This window comes from Ips typographus, linkage group LG4 (genome assembly GCF_016097725.1).
Source record: "Ips typographus isolate SLU linkage group LG4, UJ_Ityp_2.0, whole genome shotgun sequence".
In the NCBI taxonomy this organism is placed as follows: Eukaryota; Metazoa; Arthropoda; class Insecta; order Coleoptera; family Curculionidae; genus Ips; species Ips typographus.
Genome location: NC_138425.1, coordinates 1,901,359 through 1,925,995, shown reverse-complemented (window position 1 = coordinate 1,925,995; position 24,637 = coordinate 1,901,359). Strand labels below are relative to the sequence as shown.

Genomic DNA, 24,637 nt, shown 5'->3' with positions numbered 1-24,637 from the left:
GAAACTGCTTTAAAAGCGTACGGAAGCTTTTAGACTGCCTTGAAATTTTTTGAGAGCTTCTAGACTAGTTAAAGATTATTTGGAAGCCTTTAGAGTGTTCTAAAAGCTTTTGGAAGCTTCTAGACTGTTTTGGAAGGCTTTACACATATTTTGGAATTTCTGGAGTGTTTTAAAACTTTTTTAGACTACTTTAGGAGCATTTGGGCAGTTTAAAGAGCCTTGAAGGTTCTGGATTGCCTTTAAGACATTTGAAACCTTGTAGACGGTTTTAGAAACTTTTGGAAACTGCTTTAGAAACATACGTAAGCTTTTAGAACAGCTTTTAGACTGTTCTAAAAACTTTTAGAAGCTTCTAGGCTGCTTTGTAAGCTTTGCAAGGCATTTTAGAGGTTTTATAGTGTTTTGGAATGTTTTTACATTTTCTTAGAAGAGTGTTTTGAAATTTTTTGGTCAGTTTAAATTTGTAAATTGATACATACATTTTCCAATATGTTTTTGTTTTTCAGAATCCTTCAATATCTCAATATAGCAATTTTTTGTCAAAGCAGTTATTACTTTAGTTTATTTTTAAAAACTTGAAAAGCTTGTTTTGTAAAAAACTAGTTAAACCATACAAAAAAAGCAGTAAATAAGCAAAAAAAACTAAAATAAGCACAAAACGAAGAAAAAAGCAAAAAAAGCATCAACAAAATCTATCAAATGACGCGTTTTGGCATAAATCGTTCACATTACATGTCAAAGGTTGGTTGCTTTTATTATTTACAAAAAGCCAAATTTCTAGAAATCCGGACTCTAGTTATAAGCATTAAAACAGCTCTAGTACTTGTCAGACGGCTGTCACGTCACTTGTCAGTACACGCGTTTCTGTCAAAAGTGATGTTATTTGTCGAGATTTGTTTTAAGTAGGAATGTGGATCAAAAAGGAAAATAAACGATTTTAGTAAAATTATCCTCATTCTGGCCTACAATCTAAATGGTTTGTAAACCGTCCAATGCATGCTGTTAAATGCATCGGGTGTCAAAAATGTCACTGTCATTTGGTTGTACAGTAAGGCAAATGAATGGTTGCCTAAATTTGAATTCTCATATACTTTAATGCTTCTAAGTTTTGTGATTGGTTAAAATAGCAATTTTTTCGACCAATCACAAGCCACGAAGGACTGCACATGAGGACTTACTATAAAACTTTTAGTATCACATTCACTCCTTTTATCATTATAAGAATCGACGACGTAAAGTAATAAATAAATAATAAAAAATTAATCGAGTTATGGGTGTATGCATTCTCGGAAACCTTGTTATACTGACCAGAGAGGCCCCACGGGGTCCTCTCTTTCGGTTATTTGTTTAGTTCGTTAATTACGAGTTATGACAAGGCATTTTTTTTTGGGAGTTTGGTTAGAGCCGGCAGCCCATTATCAAACAATAACTGAGGACAATTTTTATTGTACCTGCTCGAGCTTGAACAATGTGGACTTCTTTGTTTGCCTCTACGGTGTTGTTTTAGCTAGAGAAGCTTCCTGTTTGTTTTAGAGTTTTTTTTTTTTGGAATTTACGACTCTGCTTTTGCGTTTCTTATCTAGTAAAACCTTGTCTGGGAATTTAGGGACAGCTATCAGTCTCTAAGTGCACAAGTTGATCCGTTCCACCAGGTATTCTGACCCAAGATACCTCAATCCGGACGGGTAGAGATAACGTAAAAGCTCCGTATCATTTTTACAAGCTAAAGCACTTTAAGATGGCGCTCGACTGCTTTAGTTTTAAATGAGAAGACCGTGGGTACCACCTGACTAATTATATGGAAACGGTCTCTGTAAGTTAACTGCACTTTATCGAAGTGCACTCCTAAGAGTTAGTGAAGTCATTCTGAATACCATACGGAGGACAAAAAGAAGGTAATTAATTAGACCACCATCGAATGACAAGGAATGCGACCTGTCTCTCGATTGTCTCATCGCTCATCCAATGCTTCCCTATTGTGAGACAAAAAGAGTACCTTCTCGAAATAAATAGCCGCAAAGCCGATTTGACCAGATAAGCCGGCGGCCACAGTAAAGGGCTGATTGTCTTATTGCATTTTACCTGAGTGACAGAGCCGGATTAAGTTACCAATTTGGTGGCAACCAAGAATGGTAAAAACACTTTCAGGAAGCTGTTTGAGTTTGAAAATTGATGGTATACAATTTGTGCAGTATTTGCTGTTTTCCTTTATGTCAAGAAATGCATAGAAAATGAGGAAATGGATCCAAAGAATTCCAGAGACAGGATAAGAAGGTGCAAAGCCATATTGCATGGCTGCTAGAAGCTTCTGGCACGTTAAAAACAATTCATAGTAAGCTTAAGAAGGTTTCAGAGGCCTCTGGCAATACAAAATGGCTGCCAGAGGCCTCTGGCACGTTAAAAACAGTTTTAGTAAGCTTAAGAAGGTTTCAGAGGCCTCTGGCAATACAAAATGGCTGCTAGAGGCTTCTGGCACGTTGAAAACAATTCATAGTAAGCTTAAGAAGGTTTCAGAGGCCTCTGGCAATACAAAATGGCTGCTAGAGGCTTCTGGCACGTTAAAAACAATTCATAGTAAGCTTAAGAAGGTTTCAGAGGCCTCTAGCAATACAAAATGGCTGCTAGAGGCTTCTGGCACGTTAAAAACAATTCATAGTAAGCTTAAGAAGGTTTCAGAGGCCTCTGGCAATACAAAATGGCTGCTAGAAGCTTTTGGTACGTTAAAAACAATTCATAGTAAGCTTAAGAAGGTTTCAGAGGCCTCTGGCAATACAAAATGGCTGCTAGAAGCTTCTGGCACGTTAAAAACAATTCATAGTAAGCTTAAGAAGGTTTCAGAGGCCTCTGGCAATACAAAATGGCTGCTAGAGGCTTCTGGCACGTTAAAAACAATTCATAGTAAGCTTAAGAAGGTTTCAGAGGCCTCTGGCAATACAAAATGGCTGCTAGAGGCTTCTGGCACGTTAAAAACAATTCATAGTAAGCTTAAGAAGGTTTCAGAGGCCTCTGGCAATACAAAATGGCTGCTAGAAGCTTCTGGCACGTTAAAAACAATTCATAGTAAGCTTAAGAAGGTTTCAGAGGCCTCTGGCAATACAAAATGGCTGCCAGAGGCCTCTGGCAATACAAAATGGCTGCTAGAGGCTTCTGGCACGTTAAAAACAATTCATAGTAAGCTTAAGAAGGTTTCAGAGGCCTCTGGCAATACAAAATGGCTGCTAGAGGCTTCTGGCACGTTAAAAACAATTCATAGTAAGCTTAAGAAGATTTCACAGGCCTCTGGCAATACAAAATGGCTGCTAGAGGCTTCTGGCACGTTAAAAACAATTCATAGTAAGCTTAAGAAGGTTTCAGAGGCCTCTGGCAATACAAAATGGCTGCTAGAGGCTTCTGGTACGTTAAAAACAATTCATAGTAAGCTTAAGAAGGTTTCAGAGGCCTCTGGCAATACAAAATGGCTGCTAGAGGCTTCTGGCACGTTAAAAACAATTCATAGTAAGCTTAAGAAGGTTTCAGAGGCCTCTGGCAATACAAAATGGCTGCTAGAGGCTTCTGGTACGTTAAAAACAATTCATAGTAAGCTTAAGAAGGTTTCAGAGGCCTCTGGCAATACAAAATGGCTGCTACAGGCTTCTGGCACGTTAAAAACAATTCATAGTAAGCTTAAGAAGGTTTCAGAGGCCTCTGGCAATACAAAATGGCTGTCAGAGGCCTCTGGCACGTTAAAAACAATTCATAGTAAGCTTAAGAAGGTTTCAGAGGCCTCTGGCAATACAAAATGGCTGCTAGAAGCTTCTGGCACGTTAAAAACAATTCATAGTAAGCTTAAGAAGGTTTCAGAGGCCTCTGGCAATACAAAATGGCTGCTAGAGGCTTCTGGCACGTTAAAAACAATTCATAGTAAGCTTAAGAAGGTTTCAGAGGCCTCTGGCAATACAAAATGGCTGCTACAGGCTTCTGGCACGTTAAAAACAATTCATAGTAAGCTTAAGAAGGTTTCAGAGGCCTCTGGCAATACAAAATGGCTGTCAGAGGCCTCTGGCACGTTAAAAACAATTCATAGTAAGCTTAAGAAGGTTTCAGAGGCCTCTGGCAATACAAAATGGCTGCTAGAAGCTTCTGGCACGTTAAAAACAATTCATAGTAAGCTTAAGAAGGTTTCAGAGGCCTCTGGCAATACAAAATGGCTGTCAGAGGCCACAGTGCATTGCCAATTCCCACTTGGAATATGCCAAAAAAACTGCTTATGGAAGGCTTTGGAAGCTGTGTTTCAGCGCAAAGGAATTGCAAGTCAATTATTCCTGAGGAAAAAGCTATTATCAATGAAACTCTCTCAACGTGAATTGTTGGAAACTCATTTTGTGAAGTTTCAGGAATTGAAGTCAGTGTGTGCCAAATTAGAAGAAACTGACATTGTTTGCCACCTTTTGTTGACATAAATATATTATGATCCACTTGTTACTGCCCTTGAAACTTTGGAACCAAACAAACTCACATTAGAGTTTGTTAAAAGGAAATTGTTAGATCAGGAAGTCAAGGGAATGAATCAAAATGATAGTTATGTAAATACAAATTCTAGTTCAGCTTCTCATGGGAAAATCTCATAGAAGTTATATGAAGAGAGGGTATAGTTGGACTGAAGGGAATGGTTAAAATATGGGTCAGAGACAACACTTTAAATTCAACAATAGTCCATCAACTGAATGAATGATAAAAACCACCTATACAGGGTGATTCCAAAGTTGGGGCTTTCCTTTCACCTGCGAATAGGGCTTCAATAAAATAAGTTTTTTTTTCCACAAACAATAACGAAGATACAGGGTGTATACTATCGACACTTTATAGCATTTTTTATAATCTTTTCAACGATATATAGAAAATCTAGATTGGAGAGCAAATTACAGCGTCACAAGGTTTCAAACCTAGCAACAACGCTGCAAACTCGCAAAAAGTGACCCAAATTTTGGGATTCAAATATCTCAAAAACTCAAATAGTTAGAAAATTCGTTCAACCGACATTTTGTAGCATTTTTCATCCTCTTTCTAATAATATATAAAAAGTCTATACTAGAGTGCAAATTACAGCTTCACAAAGCTTCAAACCTAGCAACAACGCTGCAAACTCGCAAAAAGTGACACAATTTTTGAATTAAAATATCTCAAAAACTAAAAAAGTTAGAAAATAAAAAAAAAATTGTTAATGCATGTTGATAGGAAATAACCTGTCAGTTAGTTAAAATTAAGTTATTTTTTATTTTCGTTTTTTCAGTAAAACTTTGACACCCTGTATCTTCGTTATTGTTGACATTTCGAAAAAAAAAATATTTAACGAACCTTATTTTTTGAAGCCCTATTCGCAGGTGAAAGGAAAGCCCCAACTTTGGAATCACGCTGTATACAGAATTGAAAATTTCAGTTTAAAACTGGACCACCCGGTCTGCAAATCCTTAAGTAGCTTAAACCACATTTCTTGCAAAAGATTCCTTCGTCTTCCGTCATATTTAGTATGCATTAAAAAAAGCGAGCCGCTATGTAGTTAGGCTCGCGAGAGCCCTAATCATCCATTATTACCAGAGCGCAGCGGTTTAAAACCAGTGGCGCAGCTTTCCAACGCGAATTGCTTTATAAGTCCATATATTTACCAAATATCAATCCATTTATTGACTGTCTATCGATACTACCGGAAAGTAAGTTAATGCCGGCGGCCTTTTTTGATAAGATAAACCCTGTGGAACCGTCAGCAAATCCCGGCAATTTATCAATACGTATCGTCCTTATACTGAATCTGATTTACCTATAATCTGTTTGGCACACTTTGTGAGACATTTATTGTTTAATTACACACTGATAGTGTAATCTTCCTTCACTTTGTGTCAGAGAAGATATTCCATTTTGATCCGCCACTGTACACGACTCAATATAAAGAATTTAAGAGATTGATAGAGAAGAAAAAAAAGTTTTCTCTAATTACGTTTAACAAGTTACCCGAAGCAAGAGACAGGCAGCGTTTGACCGCAGCCAGGTAAATAATAAGCGAGTCGAGTGGGTCTGGGTCTGGTAAATTATAGGGCACGTACGCCCGCAAGAACGGATGGACTATTCATCCTGGACTTAATTTTTACGTGATGGTCCTGCACCACGAAATTGCATTGTAATTTGAGACCTAATGGTAGCCCCAGTCCCACGGGAAACCACCGTTGATGACAACTTTATAGTTGATATCATTCACCTTATTAGACAAATTTTCCCATTGTACCAACCACAAAACTTTCTACGGGTATTAAGCTGGATTGCGTCACAAAACAAGATAACGGTGCGATGTTTAAGGCGGCTTCAAAGAAAAGATTTACGCAGATTATTGCCATACCGAGTGGATTGTAAAGCGGGAGATCAAAGAAATTATGCACAATTTTATTCTGATTTACTGCGTTTACATGGTATTCTTTTATGACATGATGAGACGTTGTAAAATTAACCTACAGTTGTGTTTAATTATTTTTACTGCGGTCAAGAAACGATTAAGCATAACCAACCCAGGAAGTTCTTGATGATCATTTTTCACATCTAAACACTCAAAAATAGAATTGATTCCATCTTGATTTATGGATTACTAAAACATCCCGTACAAAATGTATGCGTATTGTCAATTCATGTCATTTTGTTTAAGTTAATTTTCATGTTTTTATCTTTAATTTCAACAATTCTAACATGGAAATTGATAGATTTAAGTCAGTTTTCGTATTTTTAATATAGTTTCACCAATTTGACCAAGAAAATTCACTAAAAAGTTACAAAGTTGTTTAGGAAATCATTGTAATGTAGCTGTCAGATCAATTTCAATTCAATTAATAACTATTCTGATAGGAAAATTGACTATTTTAAAACAATTTCATTATTTTTTTAAGGTAATTTTCATGGTCACGTGACCTCTATTGTCAACATTTTAAAATTTGTAATTTTAAAGACAATTATTTCAAGTTTTTGACGAGTTTTTTTATTTTGAATTATTTTAAAGTTTGCGTGACCTTTTTCGGACATTTGACAGTTCAATTTGGCTTGCAGAAACAGTTAGTGGGTCACATGATTGCCAAACGATTTTGGAAGTAACGTGACATTTTCACATTTAGCCAGAACTTTCCTGTACTACAACTACTCTAAAACTGGCCATTATTTGTTTTTCGTCGCGTTTTAACTTCAGATTTGCTTCTAAAATTACTCGTCCGATTTGCTTCAAGATCCTTTTCGTACATTTGACAATATGACTGTTATGACCTCTTCATGTTCCAAATAGAAAAACCAGAAATGATCTGTCAGTTGGTCACGTGACTGTTTTATTAGGAAAATTGTCTAATTTCACATGACCTTTGGATATTTTTACCAATTTACATCTTAGCACAGTGAGTAGTTTGTCATTGGTCAAAAAGCTTGCTACTTCTTTTTGACCAATCATAAGTTACGAACACTGCTATGATATTCCCCTTGAGGGTAATACAAAATGCAATCTTTTATGGTAAAAACAGAACAAAACTATACAGGGTGGTCCAGTTTTAAATGTCAATAATTCACCAATCCATAGCCAATTAAAAAATAAGTTGACATTCATTATGTCATTTTCCTGAAAAGTGCTTCCTAAGGAAAATACAGCCCTTCAAGTTTCTGTTTAAAAAATCGTTTTTTTTTGTCATAACTGTCAAACCGTTGGAGCAATATTGATCAAATTTGGAACAAGCACTTTATTACACGTTATTACGGTCAAAGACCCAAAACTAACCCAACCCAACTTAAAAATTGTCTTGGAAACGGAAAATTCACTTAAGAAGTTTAAAAAATATTATTGTAGCCAGTTTTCATAGTTTTCAGACAAACTAAAAGACTTTGAGTTTTGAAAATTGAATTAGAAAAGATAAACATTTTAGAAGCTTAAAAATTGTGTTTGTAACCAGTTTTCATGCAAATCGAGAGACTTTAATACTAAAAATTGAGTTGTAGACATAAAAACTACTTTTTCAAGAATTTGTTACTACAAATTCATACATTTAAACCTTAAAAATTGACTTGAACCCCAAAATGTGACTGAACTAATGAAAAGTGACATCAGAAGCTTAAAATTTGCATTTGAAGTAAGTTTTCATAATTTGAAGACAAATTTCAATATTTTAGTCTTGAAAATAGTCTTAGATGCAGGACATTGAAATGAGATTCATGAAAATTGTCTTGAAAACTAACTTTTCGTGCTTTTTACTTTGCTTTTCATTTTCTTCGAATTCTGGACTATTTTTAGTGCTTCAAAACTGCTTTCAGCTTGAAAAATCGAGTTTCAAGACTATCTTCACCAAGTTATTGACATAGCAAACTTAAAAAACAATTTTTACATTCTTCATAGACTTAAAATAGCATTCTAAGCTTTGTCACTATTAAATCGACTTCTAGACACCTCCGTGCTAAAAATTCGGGTATTTCTTAATAAACTAGACGGTTTTTAGTATTTTAAGGCTGTTTTCAGTGCCTCAAATCGAGTTTCAAGACTATCTGTACAAAGTTTTTGACTTATCAGGCCCAAAAGCCAGTGTGTCCACTGACCATAGTCTTGAAAATGTTATTTCAAGCTTCTTCACTATTAAATTGACTTCTACACTCATAGGGGTGGTATAAATTGTAGCATCTCTAAGAAATTCAGTATGTTTTTAGTGCTTTTTAAGACTGAAAAATCGAGTTTAAGACTATTTCCAAAAGTCAAGTTATAAAAAATAAAAGTAAAAAATTTTAGTACCAAATGCTACAAAATAGTCTTGAGAACTAATTTTTAGAAATAAAATGTCCGAAAATTTAATTTACTTCTAGACTTGTTGTCCAGTCCAGAAAATTGAGTTGTACACCAATTAAAGTATTGAAAATATACTTTTGGACTCTCTTTAGTCCTAGTAAAGTCAGTTCTAGCATTAAAAGGCAATTTTTATATTATTTTTAGTATTAAAAAATGAGTTTAATGCACAATACAATCTTTGTCTTGATTTCCGGACTTTTTTTAGTTCTTGAATGCCAGTTTCAGACACTCAACCAGGATGGCAGTTTACATATTCTAATAACGTTTAGTGCAAAACTAGTGTATTTCTATCCTGCTCTATCTAAATGTTATTGAAGCAGTATGACAAAACACTAGTTTAGCACTAAGCATACTAATGGAAAACCCGTTTAAAGTCTTGTAAGAATCTTAAATTTTATATATAGTGACATGGAAACAACGAGGCTATTAATAAAATGAATGGTTTACTCATGGGAAAAACCACGGTGAAAACGAAGAGGAAAAGTCCAGTAACCAGGTCACTTAGAATCCTGAAGCATTCAGGAAATGCATTTCAAAATCATAATCTGCCTAATTTTTCAAATTCAATCAATTACTGAACTAATCTGAATTAGTTCTGGTGGTACCAAGCAAAACAAACATAAACTTACCAGGTTTTGGTGGTTCCCAAGGATTTGTTAGTCGTGTTTTTGGTTTGTTTATAGTGACCGATTGTTCTTGGGCTAGCACGCTTGAAATTATCACAGTTAAGACCAGAACTACCAATGTGGCTTCTTCGCCTGGAATAAGAAACTTTCCCATTTTTACTGTTTTGTATAGGTACTTTCTAAATCACTATGATCACCCGAACTAGTACTAAAAAGTTTAAAATTTCTAAACACGTCGCCTGCGTTACGGAACCAAAACTACATCGCGGGTATAGCGCAGCACAGTACCACTTTACGGTACGAACGTTGTCGGCTGACTGAATTCGACAACGTTCTCGGTTGGCAATGTGCTGAACCGAGTAGTGAGTACCCCCTAAATTGATTTTGATGGGAGTTCACTTGTGTTGGGTCGTTTGAAACTGGTCCATTTGGCAATATACTGGCGCCTCTTGTTTGCCTAGTTTTTGACTTATTACCACACTTCGGTACCAGTACCACCAGACAGACAAATGACCTAAAAGGTGACTGCGGTATTGTGTTAAGAGTTTTGGGAAATTATTGCTTTGTTAAGATGTCGCATTTTTGCTTGTAAGTCTAGACATTGCCCTAAATGATGACAATGAGTATTGCTTGGTTGCTTGAAGTTTACTAATCTATAAAGAAGCAAACTGTGTTAATTAGGCTTTAAATGCCCATGAATACTCAATTTAGCATACTCACCAAAACTATTACCAAACAAACTAATAGACTGATAAAAGTAAATTTACTACCTGTATTTCAAATACATTATGCAATCATTTCAATAAATATACAGCAGAAATCCATTAAGAGAAGTCGATCTTTCTAACCTGGAATCAGGTCTAATTTCTTGGCAAACAGGACTAATGGGTCTCAAACGACAACACGTATTTCATACAAATTAAGTTTACATAAATTATTTTGTCTAAGTAGTTTTTATTTAAATTTGTTAATGGATGTTGGCCTAGGTGGTTAGATGGTCTGAAAGTCTTCGGATCGGTCCAACAATCCATTTTAGCAAGTCTCAGATGACGATTTGTGTTTCGCCCACCGACTTTTTCATTTTAATCGACATTTAAAGCACCTAAAATGAATCAACCGGATGCGAATCCTGATATCTGGTGAACCTCGTTTAATGGAAAGACAATGTATGGCTGTCATTTTGCATATTCCTGCTGATAACTTTGGTTACCTGCTCGGTCGTAATCTGTCCAGGGGGTTCACTTATGCATGCGACTTCGACTCACTAAATTACATTAATAAATATAAATTACGACGTGATTTAGATTGGAGTGGTCCCGCTGTTTTATATTTGCATAATTGTTTCGATTTTATAAACAAATGAATAAATGTTTTTTACCTTTCAATATGACGTTAGTGTGGTTATGTTAATGCTCAGAAATGCAAGAGGGTTGTTAATTATAATTATTGTTTTAGGATTTCTCGAGGGGTAAACCGCTGAGTACAATTTTGTACACTAATATACCAATAATGTCCATTAATTCCTTGTAATGCCCAGTAATTCCTAATAACTCCCAATAACTAACTTAACCTAACAATACTCTTTCTTAATAAGAAAATATGCGTGCAACGATTTAACCGGGAGTAGATATCAACTGCTGCTTAGTTGTTAAGGTGTCAAAAGTAAGGACCTCAAATTAAGGGAAATAACCACTTTGAACCTTTCAGAAATTCGAAAAATGCCATTTTTTGTCAAAATTTTCAATTTTTTTTTTTGCTCCATAAGGGTTCCAATGCACAGCAAAGGGCATATTTATACAAAAAAACCTTAAATTAAGTGAAATAAGCACAAAAAAAGCACTTTAAAATTTTTCACTTTTCAAAAAAATTGAAAGAATGGGGGGGTATTAGAGAGGTTTTTCAGGTACTTTTTGAAATTCAATATCTCGGTAACGGGAGGAGCTAGAGAGGCCATTTTTAACTCATTTTGTAGTATTTTTTATGCTTTTTCGAATGGCGCTGGAACGAATTTCCTGCGAATCTAAATAAAAGAGCTACGATTTTTCAAAAAGTCTGAAAATTCAATTTTTGTCAAAAGTGCAATTTTGGCAAATTTTTATTTTGCTCCATAAGGGTTCTAATACACAGCAAAGGATATATTTATACCAAAGGACCTCAAATTAAGGGAAATAACCACTTTGAACCTTTCAGAAATTCGAAAAATGCCATTTTTTGTCAAAATTTTCAATTTTTTTTTTTGCTCCATAAGGGTTCCAATGCACAGCAAAGGGCATATTTATACAAAAAAACCTTAAATTAAGTGAAATAAGCACAAAAAAAGCACTTTAAAATTTTTCACTTTTCAAAAAAATTGAAAGAATGGGGGGGTATTAGAGAGGTTTTTTAGGTACTTTTTGAAATTCAATATCTCGGTAACGGGAGGAGCTAGAGAGGCCATTTTTAACTCATTTTGTAGTATTTTTTATGCTTTTTCGAATGACGTTGGAACGAATTTCCTGCGAATCTAAATAAAAGAGCTACGATTTTTCAAAAAGTCTGAAAATTCAATTTTTGTCAAAAGTGCAATTTTGGCAAATTTTTATTTTGCTCCATAAGGGTTCTAATGCACAGCAAAGGATATATTTATACCAAAGGACCTCAAATTAAGGGAAATAACCACTTTGAACCTTTCAGAAATTCGAAAAATGCCATTTTTTGTCAAAATTTTCAATTTTTTTTTTTGCTCCATAAGGGTTCCAATGCACAGCAAAGGGCATATTTATACAAAAAAACCTTAAATTAAGTGAAATAAGCACAAAAAAAGCACTTTAAAATTTTTCACTTTTCAAAAAAATTGAAAGAATGGGGGGGTATTAGAGAGGTTTTTCAGGTACTTTTTGAAATTCAATATCTCGGTAACGGGAGGAGCTAGAGAGGCCATTTTTAACTCATTTTGTAGTATTTTTTATGCTTTTTCGAATGGCGCTGGAACGAATTTCCTGCGAATCTAAATAAAAGAGCTACGATTTTTCAAAAAGTCTGAAAATTCAATTTTTGTCTCTAGGACCTCAAATTAAGGGAAATTTCAAAGGTGAAAGGTGTCAAAATTTGACAGCTCCTAAGTGGAGGACAGCTATGAGGTTTGTTCATACGTCAAAATATAGCTCGTAATTTTAGTTTTTTTTTATCTTAACCCATTTCTTTTAAATCACAAATAACCGAGATATTGACCGGGAAATAAAGCAGTGCAAGTAACAAGCATAATTTGACAGTTCCCAACTTGGTGTCAAAACATCCGTCATTTTGTCACATCATTTGAATGTATTGAGATGTAATTTTGCTAACTGGAAAATCAATGCAGTTTTCTACTCTAGTCATGAGATCTGTAGATATAATTTTGAAGTTGTTATAACTGTATGCCTCTACTATTTAAGTACAGCAGGCTTTGACTAATTAGTTACTATTGATTTAAATTAATTGAATTTACTAAGTCGCCATTACTTTGCTGTAGTTGGTCATTTGCAATTTCTGACATTGAAATGTAACTTTACTGGCGAATAGTTTGGAAGTCTTGAATGTCTATAGAAGCGCTCACAGGGAGCCCCAGCATAGTTCGGCATGCCCAGACCGGTGCACCGCTTCGAGGTTACCCCTTGGGGCGATGCGTTGTTTTAGAGTTTTAGGTACCAGTGCCGTACAGACACATTTACGTATAGCCTACCTGTGAGTACTTTACCTTGATTTTCTAGATGTTAAACGTTCTCTACTTTATGGTACGTTGTAGTTTCGTTTCACAACAGAAACAGCTCCCAATAATCATTTTCTGGTTGGAAGTGGTACCGAGTAGTAACGCCACTGGTTGCAGTTTCTTGTTAGTCGGTTCCCCACAGGGCCCAGGGAGATGTTTATAATTACCACGGGCTACGAGAACACAAACTCATCAATATATCTCTTTTTTATCGAGTCATGTGATAAAGCTAAAACACATCGTCTCTGGGGTACCTTCGGTCGTCTTTTTTAGAGTGCTTTTAGGCCTTAATTGATTTGATTGTCGGCCACTTTTTTAAAACAAACAATAAATCATCGAACGTTTCGTTGATATGATGAAGAAACAGAGGGAGGATCCATTTTAGTTTTTCCGAAAAACGTTAATTAACTAAGAGAGAAAGAAAATTCTGATTTTTTCACTAACTTACCAAGTAGGCTCATAGTATAGTTACATCCTTCTTTACTTGTATTAAATAGAGAGAAATAGACTCAGATCCACCATTACCAGCTGTCACTGTCATTGTCAAGGGTGCCTATGATTTTGGTTTGCTATGTCTAAATCAAAACTAACCATAGAAAAACCGTGTAAGGGACAGAGACGGAAAAAGGAAAAAATATCAAGTAGGCCATATTTTCAAAATTAATTTTGTTGTTGCATTATTCCTAATTTACTCAACTCAAATTCAAAGTAAACAAAAACAATTAAGTGACAGGCGTATTAATACAAAAATATCCTCCTTATGTTAAGTAAGATTTTAGCAAAACAACCACACAAGCATTGGTTTACCATATCTTGTTATTCAAACATTCAACTAAGTACCAACCTTATTATCATCAGCGCAGTCCTTTATGGGTTTGTTAAATCTCACTTTGCTTCCTGGGCACAATAAGTTATGGTGTTGTTTGCCTTTAAAAGGATATTACTTTTGGTCTTTCCTTTCAGTTTAACTAACATCTCAGCAACTCTCAATGTGGATGTGATGCGAGCTTTCTGGTGCTCTCTACATGTTAGGTTTATCACTATTATGGCCTAAAAAGGATCATTTTTTGTTGTTTTGCCAAAATCTTGCAATATAGAGGTATAATACTTACTTATTATTATAATTATCACTGTATAGGACTAAACACTAAACACGGACTAACTAAACTAAACAAACAGATTCATTTGGAGGTTAGATGGTAATTGTATTTGACAGTTGACGTTTGCTACAATAGAGAGGCGTTGCAACGCAATAGCAGTTCGTAAGATCGAATAGTAAACGAAAAACAATTATTATTATTCAAGTTTTAAAACAAATTACACAGAAACCGAACTAAATATGTTATATAAGTAAATGGAAATATTTAAGAATGTTTTAATAATGATGTTATATAAATAATTATAATCCAGTCAGTTTGACAATACTGATGAAAAATTATGGCCTACTTAAAATTTTTGAAAGTGTTCTGTCTTTGTCACACGCATGCAATAATCATCTATGGGTCTCTGTCGGTTTTTTTATGGTCGGTTTTGGATTTACCACACCTGTATAGTAACAATTAGTTTTTATTCGTTTATTATAGGCTACAAATTTTGCAAGCAAACCAACTCTTATATTAATTGGCGATTAATAATCTCAATTTTATTTTAATTTTATATTAACCGAAATCATAGGCACTCTTGACAATGAGAGTGACAGTGACAGTTAGTTCTGTCGTTAATGGTGGATGTCAACTAAATAATGTGCGTCTATTTCTCTCTGTTTAATACAAATAAAGAAGGATGGGGATATGAGCGTATTTGGTTGCCTATGGTAAATTGAAAAAGCATGCATTAATGATTATTCGTTATCGTCCATTGAAAAAGGCTGTTAATACATGGTGGACGGAAAAGTGCTCTATGTAGTTATTTTTGAAGATGAGCTCTTAAAGTACTCAGATTCTATTGTTGCTTTTGAGTCACTTTGTGACTCATTCATCTTTCATTTTTTTTAGGCCAAAATTTGCTTGGGGAATTGACAACATCATCAATAGCAGAAAACAAGACATTAAATAGACAGCGGCATTATTATTTTTTTTGACAAGCGACCGGTACGAGCCAATGTCGAAAATATGCAGACAAAAAGAAGCAAAACCATTATTTACAACTCGGTCGAAAAAAATGCTTTCGTGTAGGTAGAGGGACTCCTGCAGTTCTCTCTCAGGATGACTTATGCCGCGAGCGGTCTCTCATCATCGGCGAGCTGCCTTACTTAAAAACAAAACGATTAAAAGAACCACTTGTGTTTGGTTAGTCCGAATCGGAATAATGGGTTCAAAAAAAGAGCGCAAAGTAAATAGTTTGGGGAAGGGACCAGCAGTACGATGGGAACCAAATCTCCACTTCTTCTGTTGCCACCCTACAATCCTTGACAAAAACCCTAAATAGTAGGGTAGAACAATAATCAAAATTTTGACATACTCTACAGGTAAATTAAGTGCATTTTCAATAATCCTAACACTGTTTAAACATAAAACTAGGTGCGGTTTGTAAAGTCCTTTAATGCATCTTCACGATTAAACACTGCCTCGAAACCCCGCCAAGACAGAGAGCCGCACATCTGGATAATTAATTGTTTGTCGATGACCGTCAAACCAAAGACTGGCTAAAGTTTGCATTATTTCTTTTTTTTTTCCACTCTCACTGAAATTTCCCACAGGTAAAACTTATATAAAGCTATTATGAGAGACTTAAGTACCCTTATACGCATCGGTTATAGGCAAATAGACATTTGCAATACAATCGATGCTTTGAGTTTACACTAATAATGACTATATTATGCCCGATGTTTTTTAATGATGAGAGATGTTTTAATTATTGATTCTACATCGAAAAATAATGCCAGTGTAAACCATAAGTCAAAAATGCTTTGTTAAAGAAATACTGAGTGATAAACGTTTATGAATTTCTTTAAAACGAACAATAATTTTAAATTTAACGGGTAATTTTAAGGATTTATTCATAATTATTGAAAATGCATAAAACATAAAACAGTAATGACAGTAATGACATTTCTCTGTCAGTCCGCAATTGACATGACATTTACAAAGCAGAGATGCCATACCTCATAAGCAAACGACTACAATTGTTTGTTTCATTTCATAGCATTAAAAGGCTCATTGTACTAGAAAAACTGAAAAAAACTTTTTTCTTTAAAATTGAACGAGGAATTGGCCACTGATTGACGTATGATTTTTTTTTCTAAAAAAAATATAATTAATTTTCAATACCCTGTATTTGTTTAAAGAAATATTGTTTCTGCATTATTTCTTGATAATTTTCTTTTATTAGTAAAAGCGTTATAAGAATTGTAATTTTATTGAAAAGAAGTAGTCCATATTCCCACAGTGGAGTAGTGACAGTGTTGCCAAACGTATTTTCTCGATTTTTTACGTTTTTTTATTGAACGCCTACTCCTGCTGAGTTCACTCACACCGTTTCGGTTTGTTATTATTGGCAATGTTGCCAAGTCAAAATATTTAATGACAGTAAAAAAATCAGTCAAAAAACGGTAGATCAAAACAAATTCATTAATTTTACATTATTATACAGGGTGTCTTTTAATAGTTGTCAAAAATTTTAATCATTGATTCTTGCTAGAAATAGTATAAAAACCGTACTTAAAAAATACTGATTTTTCATTTTTTTTAATAATAATTGTTAAATCACGTGGTTTTAAAGGATAATTTAGTCAAACAGTCACGTGACCATGGTCAAAATTATAAATCTCAAAAACACTCTTAATATCGAATGCTAAAAGGAAACGTTTCTAAACTCTGATTTTTGGAACTAAAGCATACCTTGATGTTAATAACGATTGTCACATGATTGTAGAACACTATTTAGCTAGAAGGCCACGTGACAATGGTTAAAATAACTGCCATAAATCTCAGAAACACGTTTTATACCAAATACTGGAAGAAAACGTTTATAAACCCTGATTTTTGCAACTTTAAAGCATAATTTGACAGTTTTGACGTTAGTGACAGTTGTCACGTGATCATATAACACTATTTAGCTAGATGGTCACGTGACAATTGTCAAAATAACTGTTATAAATCTCAAAAACACGTTTTATATCAAAAACTTCAAGAAAAACGTTCCTAAACCCTGATTTTTGCAACTGTAGAGCATGGTTTGAAGTTTTGACGTTAGTGACAGTTGTCACGTGATTGTAGAACACTATTTAGCTAGACGGTCATGTGACAATTGTCAAAAAAACTGTTAGAAATCCCAAAAACACGTTTTACATCAAATACTACAAGAAAACGTTTCTAGACCCTGATTTTTACAACTTTAAAGCATAGTTTTGCAGTTTTAACAGTTGTCACGTGATCATAGAACACTATTTAGCTAGACGGTCACGTGACAATTGTCAAAATAACTGTCATAAATTTCAGAAACCCGTTTTACATCAAATACTACAAGAAAACGTTTCTAAACCCTGATTTTTGCAACTTTAGAGCATGGTTTGACAGTTTTGACGTTATTGACAGTTGTCACGTGATTTGGCAACTTTGGCAACGCTGAGTAGTGAGTGTAAGTGAAAATAAAAACACAAATTATAAATATAAATTTTATGGATATCGACTTTGTGTTTTTACTTTTACTTAAATTGTAATTTTATTTTAAGAAAACAGAAAGAATTTTTATTGTTTCAGAACTCGTAGTAATTTGGTTAAAAAAGGAAACAAGTACACATGTCATACGATTTTATTGAATTTATACAATACAAAGTCACGTGATATTCTTCAATTTTCAGTATTTTCACTCTCTCTGCAGTGATCTAGTGGGAAATCACTAAACTTGGCTATTGTTTAGAAAAATACTGCCTGCGCCCTCTGTGTTGAGTTGTTTCAACGTTTCAACTGTCAGCTCGATTAAGAATGGGTATTACAGTCTATACTGTTGTAGCGACCTCTTTCGTAGATTTGAGAAACCTAGAGAGTACAGATTACAGGCAGCGATGCATTGTGATTCACCAATTTTTAGCGACATCTGTTGGTAAAAGTTCAGCCAATTGCATTGCTTTCGTGATTTTCTGTGAAAAGAGTACTGCAATTATTTGTGAGATTGGGACTTTATAAACCAATCATACAGATAGCTGAAAATGTAAAAAATAATAAATTTTCCATTGAAATTGTGCTTTAGAAGACAAATTCTATGGTACACCCAAACAGTTAATATTTTTCTACTTTACTGATTTTGACAATCTTGGAGCTAATCTTATAGTATACTAGTTTGTGAATGGTCAGAAAAAGTAGCTTTAAGCATTTTGTTTTTTTTTTTACTTATTATAATAATGTATAGTCGGATTTTTACCTTTTGAGAATGACGTCATCTTTTTACATCTTTATTTCTCGCATATCAAACATGTGAAATAAACAATTTTAACAAAAAAGGCAGGTTATTAATTTTGTCATCCTGTCAAATTAAAAACGTTGACATTTACTGTCACTTTGATATAAACAAATATCAAAGGTATAAAAATGTTGCGCTACAATGAGCAAGCCCAAATGCTAGTTCTAAATGTGCTGCTTTTTTTTGGAGTACGAAAAGAAACAGTTTCCAGATGTCGTCCCAATTGATCATCAGTCACTTCTGAACCCACTAATTGTTCAAAGCATTTGTAGGTTAAAACTTGTGATCTAATTCCAGACATGCGTGTTTTTTCACCTGCTTGACGTCATTCTCAAAGGGTAAAAATTTGACTATACCGTCGTGCTCATTAATGACACACTTCTTGTACAACACTGTATATTGTTTACAAACAATAAACTGACACTGACACTTAACCTCGTTATCTGACAACTTCGACTTCACTACAACCATCAACTCAACAACTAACTAACCAGGCCTGGTTCAGCTGCTTATATAGGCTTCCATGGTTTCTAGAAAGTTCCCAAATATTCATGAAATTGACTTTCTCTCTCACACTCTTTAAGCTATTAACATAAATCTCTCTCTATATAAGCAACGGAGCCAGGATTTTCTAGAACACAGACAAAAGAATGTAGAACGTAAACAAAGCAACGTAACATACAGGGGTAACTACAAATAACTAAAGAAATCCTAACTAATAATCAAAAGTTCGCTTCGCAACAATAACTTGATTTAATTTTGGTTTGATTGACTTTAACTAACCTTAAACACATAAACTTCAGTCACCAATCGATGAGGAACATCTTTTATTTACCTTTGAAGTTTTCTCTCTTAACTTAATTATATTTATCTTAGGTGTAAGTTAACCTAAAGACTGTTTACCTGCAATCTACTTCAAAAATTGGCTACTCTTCAAAGTAAAGATCAACTAGTGTTTTTTATTTAAATTAGCAAACAAGATTTATCAAGTTGCATACTATCTATTCTAAATAAATTGTAAAGTGAGTAATCTTAGACACTAAAAAAGCTAACTTGGATTGTTTCTAGATCTCCTTCTTTTCTAGCAGTATTGCGTTTAAAAATGCATTGAATATGTTTGCTTTCGACTGAAAATTCATATAATTACTCGGGTCGTATATTGCGCATATAAAAGAACACGAGGGATATTTGGTAAAACGTCACAGCACGCAAACGAAGGAGCGCCGGGCGTTCGAAGGGCGAAGGGCACCAGCGACGTTTACCGACGCTCATTTTGCCGTTAGCTGCGCGATTGCAAAAAACCCTTTTCCACGGTTTCCGCTCAACCACCGACGAACATGTTGCGGAAAGTTGGTCCATTCAACTTAAACTTAGTTTTAGTGCTATTTTTTATTTTTGGTAAGTTTCATTTTTTCTAGTATTTGTTTTCATAATTCAACAGGTTATGGTACACATTTTTTTAAATTCTGTTGTTTTACACGTGACGAGTAATTAAACTAACATTAAAAACATATTCCGTATTGACATACAAGTGGTATTTGTTGTGTTGAAATGCAAATATTTTTCATTCTGGGAAAACTGTTGAGGGTTTAACACTTGTTGGTTTATTTTGATCAAAAATTTATTTTCTAGGTCAAACCAGGTTTGTTTGCTTCAACAGGTTAATTCATTTTACCAATTTATTTTTTTACATACTGTCCGTTTTTTTTTGGCCATTTGCAATCACAAATTACAAAAGTAAAAGTAGAGGTTGGTTAGGAACTATAATTTAACAAACAATTAAGAAGCAATTTTTAGCTTATTGTTACTTTAACAAAGAAATACAAAAAGTCTGTTCTACCATTACCTAAATCCTAAATCATCCCTTTTTTTTAAGTGATCTAATAATATTTCTTAGAGACTTGTTTGTTTTGAATCTAAACCATTAATCCGCGTCAAATGATAATATTTAAAGCAAAAACTTGCATGATTAATGAGCCCGACGTTGTGGAATACAAAATAACAATTTTATTCGCTCAAACAAGTTGCAAAAGTGTTTTCAATAATTCGCCACGTTGTTTGCGGAAATTGGTACAACGAAACGTGCATTCGATTAGACAACAATGATAAAAGGACAGATAAACCGACTCTTGTACCAATTATCAGGTGTTTGTTTAAAGGTTTTTATTGCGGGTTTTGCGACAACAAATGGAATCAATAAATCGACTAAATCTTACATTAAACGCCGTTAGCAAAGCAATTAAGACTGGATTGAAACGCACAGGTAAACAAATTCAGAAACGAATGTTACACACTAATTTTCCTGTGTGCATTTTGAGTGACAATATTGATATTTCATTTCGTACTTTACCAAGGACAATTTTAATTCAAGGGAATAATTTCATTAGCGTTCTCCCATGTTCATCCAATAACCTGATTGTTTGAATTGCTCTTTTGGAGTTATTGACAAATTTGAGACTGGATCGTTTTCGTTGTTATTAGAGCTGATTTTAGAAAATGCATATTATTATTGTATGCAAGCATGAAACTCTGACAATTATATTTTTGATCAATTGGTTTTATTTTGTCTCAGAAGGGTTCCAATGCAGAGCAAAGGGCATGTTTATACCAAAGGACCTCAAATTAAGGAAAATAACCACTTTGAACCTTTCAAAAATTCGAAAAATGCCATTTTTTGTCAAAATTTTGAATTTTTTTTTTTGCTCCATAAGGGTTCCAATGCACAGCAAAGGGCATATTTATACAAAAAAAACTTAAATTAAGTGAAATAAGCACAAAAAAAGCACTTTAAAATTTTTCACTTTTCAACAAAATTGAAAGAATGGGGGGGTACTAGAGAGGTTTTTTAGGTACTTTTTGAAATTCAATATCTCGGGAACATGAGGAGCTAGAGAGGCCATTTTTTACTCATTTTGTAGTATTTTTTATGCTTTTTCGAATGGCGTAGGAACGAATCTCCTGCGAATCTAAATAAAAGAGCTACGATTTTTCAAAAAGTCAAAAAATTCAATTTTTGTCAAAAGTGCAATTTTGGCAAATTTTTATTTTGCTCCATAAGGGTTCTAATGCACAGCAAAGGATATATTTATACCAAAGGACCTCAAATTAAGGGAAATAACCACTTTGAACCTTTCAAAAATTCGAAAAATGCCATTTTTTGTCAAAATTTTCAATTTTTTTTTTGCTCCATAAGGGTTCCAATGCACAGTAAAGTGCACATTTATAACTAAAAACCTTAAATTAAGTGAAATAAGCACTTTAAGATTTTTCACTTTTCAAAAAAATTGAAAGAATGGGGGGTACTAGAGAGGTTTTTTAGGTACTTTTTGAAATTCAATATCTCGGTAACATGAGGAGCTAGAGAGGCCAGTTTTGGCTCATTTTGTAGTATTTTTCATCCTCTGTCTAATGACGTTTTAGTGAAAACTATAAGAGTTTAAATAAAAAAGTTACAATTATTCCAAAACTGAAAAAATGACGTTTTTGCTAAAAGTGCAATTTTGGCAAATTTTTATTTTGCTCTATAAGGGTTCCAATGCACAGCAAAGAGCATATTTATAACTAAAAACCTTAAATTAGCTGAAATAAACACAAATAAAACATTTTAAAATTTTTCATTTTTCAAAAAAAATTGAAAGAATTAGGCATCTTTTTTAAGTACTTTTTAAGGTTCAATATCTCGGTAACGTGGTGAGCTAGACAGGCGAGTTTTGGCTCATTTTGTAGTATCTTTTATCCTTTTTCTAATGGCGGTTAATTGGATCATTACTGTAAAAACTGAAAAAGTGCAAGTTGAAAACTTATCTGAGTACTATTATGCAAAATATACAGAATACAGTTTTTTATGATTTTTGTACCATTATTACAAACATTCACAAAAAAAAACTAATTGTGTATGGTTGCGTGATTTAGTTTAAATTAACGATATTTTTAGTTTCAAATAATGATTGAACGAAATCACGTTAATTTGCATATTTAATAATCAATCTCTTGTCCAACAAAACCCTATTTTGGGTTAGAATAGGGTTGTGTGCCACACGCATGGTTGGATTTTCATGAATGAAATTCATAGTGTGGGCGTATCAGTTTAAAATTGAAAATTGCCAGGTTGCGAAAGGAAAATACCCCGTTTTTCTCTCTTACTTTGGGGTTGAATACAGCGAAATCATAACAAATGCAGTCACGTGTTAACAAGGTCAGTTTGTCGCTTGCTTAACACCCTCCATGGAAATGTCAACAAAGAGGCTTTTGTATGTATTTTGCGCTGTTTAGGAACAAACAAACCCATTACGAGGATTAATCCGGAAACTGCCTAAAATGGAATTCTAGTTTTGGTTTTTATTGCCATTAAATTTGGAATAGTTGCTCCAGGCCAGACTCGATCAAAACTGGATTTCGGGTTTCACATACAGCGGTAACGTGTCCGGAATTTTGGGATATTCCAGGAAAAACCCAGTTCGAAGATTCCAGGCAATTACGACATCCCACGCGTTACGATAATTTCTAGGATTTAATGCCTGAAACTACACAAAAATTGTAAGCAATAAATAAAACCATCAGTTGCAATAATAAGGGTTAGTGACATAAATTTAATAAAACCTTAATGGTGGCCCTTATGGAAATGAGGGTGATTCCTTAATGCCCTTTTTCTAGCGCCTCACACTCTATTATGTCAGTCGGGGAATTTCCTAATGTCTCCTCTAAGATGATGGGGGAGGAGGGAAATCAGTTGAATCATCCTTCCATTCCATTTTTGCAACTAAAGGGGGACGAATCCTTTATCTCTAAATAATATTAAGGATCTGAGGGAAAGTATTTTGTGTATATATTTATCCGTCTGACCCTTTGAACCTTGACATTTTGGTCGTATATTTTAACTATAGCGAGGGGGTTGATGCATTTTGATTAAAAGTTGAGTTTAGTGCGGCGCAAACGGAAAGTAATTGAAAATTGATTTTTACCGTGCTTTTTTGTTGTATAGGGTAACGGGGGTTCAATTAGGAAGGTGTTTGCCCTATTTATCAATTTCAAAAAGAGAACTCAATTTAAATGTATTTTTTTGTTACTCCATCACTATAGGGAATAAGCTTTGTCGCTTCATCGAGAGTGAAAGTTCTGTATTTCTTTGTACATCAAGAAAATACAGCGATACACGTAAAGATTGACGTCACTATTGCCAAAATATAAAGAATTTGTTTATTAACCACAATTTGGAAATCTAATATAACTTTCTAAAGTTCTAGATCAGAGGTTCCCAAACTTTTTTGTCTCATAGACAACTTTATAAATTTTGCTGATTTTGGTAGACCCCTTGAAGCTACATTTATACCATAATCTCAAAACTCAACAAAAAAATTTGAAGATTAGCAGTTTTCGAAAAAAAATAGTGAAAATTAATTGGTTAATTAATTAATTGATTGTGCTGTGAATGGATGTTGAGAAAGTAAAGTAGATCATTGAAAAAAATGATACCATCCAACTTCACTTTTTAGAATCCCATTTATAAATAATGTAACCTTTCGGAGTGTTAAATAAAAAAGAAAATATATGTATGTTTTCTTTTGTTGTATTTACTAATAAATGTAATTATTACACTGTTATTATGGTTATCATATTACATTGTAAACAGTTAAACAGAAAAATGTTTGTGGACCCCCGCTTACGAATTGTGAACCCCCACGTCAACGTAGACCCCTTTGAGACTCCCGTGGACCCTTGAGGGTCCACCTGGACCACTTTGGGAACCTCTATTCTAGATTTTAATGACCTGTATAGGGTGTCACAAATTTGACGATTTACAGGTAGTAGCAAAGGTAGAGCAATGCGGTTCTAGCAAACTCGTGCTCCGAAGAAGGAGCAGTTGTATCTTCCACAGCTGATAACGACAATATGACAGGAAATTTCCTTGGGAAACCATTTGTAGTTTTTCTGGGTCGCTAATAATAAAGAAAATACCAGAGATTCAAAGTTATATTTTCAAAATCACTCTGTAGCTCAGAAACGAGGGCTGCTCTCTTTTCTGAATTTGAGACACCCGGTACATACTGGTTTGAATTTGGG

General features: G+C 34.1%; 2 protein-coding genes and 1 long non-coding RNA gene across 11 annotated transcripts in view; 1 reads left to right on the top strand and 2 right to left on the bottom strand.

The window, feature by feature from the left end:
- LOC145728787 (BMP and activin membrane-bound inhibitor homolog) overlaps positions 1-14,410 on the bottom strand; it is a 30,292-nt gene extending 15,882 nt beyond the window's left edge. Inside the window, exons 1-3 of one of the 3 annotated variants that reach the window (XM_081979299.1) lie at positions 14,290-14,410; positions 14,022-14,227; positions 13,166-13,350 (exon numbers count right to left, since the gene is read on the bottom strand). Coding sequence is in view for 1 of the 3 variants with exons in the window: in XM_081979296.1 (XP_081835422.1) it covers positions 9,454-9,604 (151 nt within the window). In the remaining 2 variants the exon portion in view is untranslated. Of the gene's footprint in view, positions 1-9,453; positions 9,791-13,165; positions 13,351-14,021; positions 14,228-14,289 lie in introns of those variants that run through there. The other 2 variants (XM_081979298.1, XM_081979296.1) reach the window with 2 other exon arrangements.
- Positions 1-24,637, top strand: part of Ret (protein kinase receptor Ret oncogene) — a 50,262-nt gene that overhangs the window by 14,454 nt on the left and 11,171 nt on the right. The window contains exon 1 of one of the 7 annotated variants that reach the window (XM_081979289.1): positions 19,552-19,975. The exons of the other annotated variants lie outside the window; for them this stretch is intronic. Coding sequence (XP_081835415.1) covers positions 19,915-19,975 — 61 coding nt within the window. The 5' untranslated portion in view covers positions 19,552-19,914. Of the gene's footprint in view, positions 1-19,551; positions 19,976-24,637 lie in introns of those variants that run through there. 7 annotated transcript variants of the gene reach the window in all.
- LOC145728788 (uncharacterized) lies at positions 22,225-23,908 on the bottom strand. The gene is made up of 2 exons (XR_014178168.1): positions 23,177-23,908; positions 22,225-23,100 (listed from the first exon to the last, which is right to left on the bottom strand). It is a non-coding gene; the product is annotated as an uncharacterized LOC145728788 (long non-coding RNA).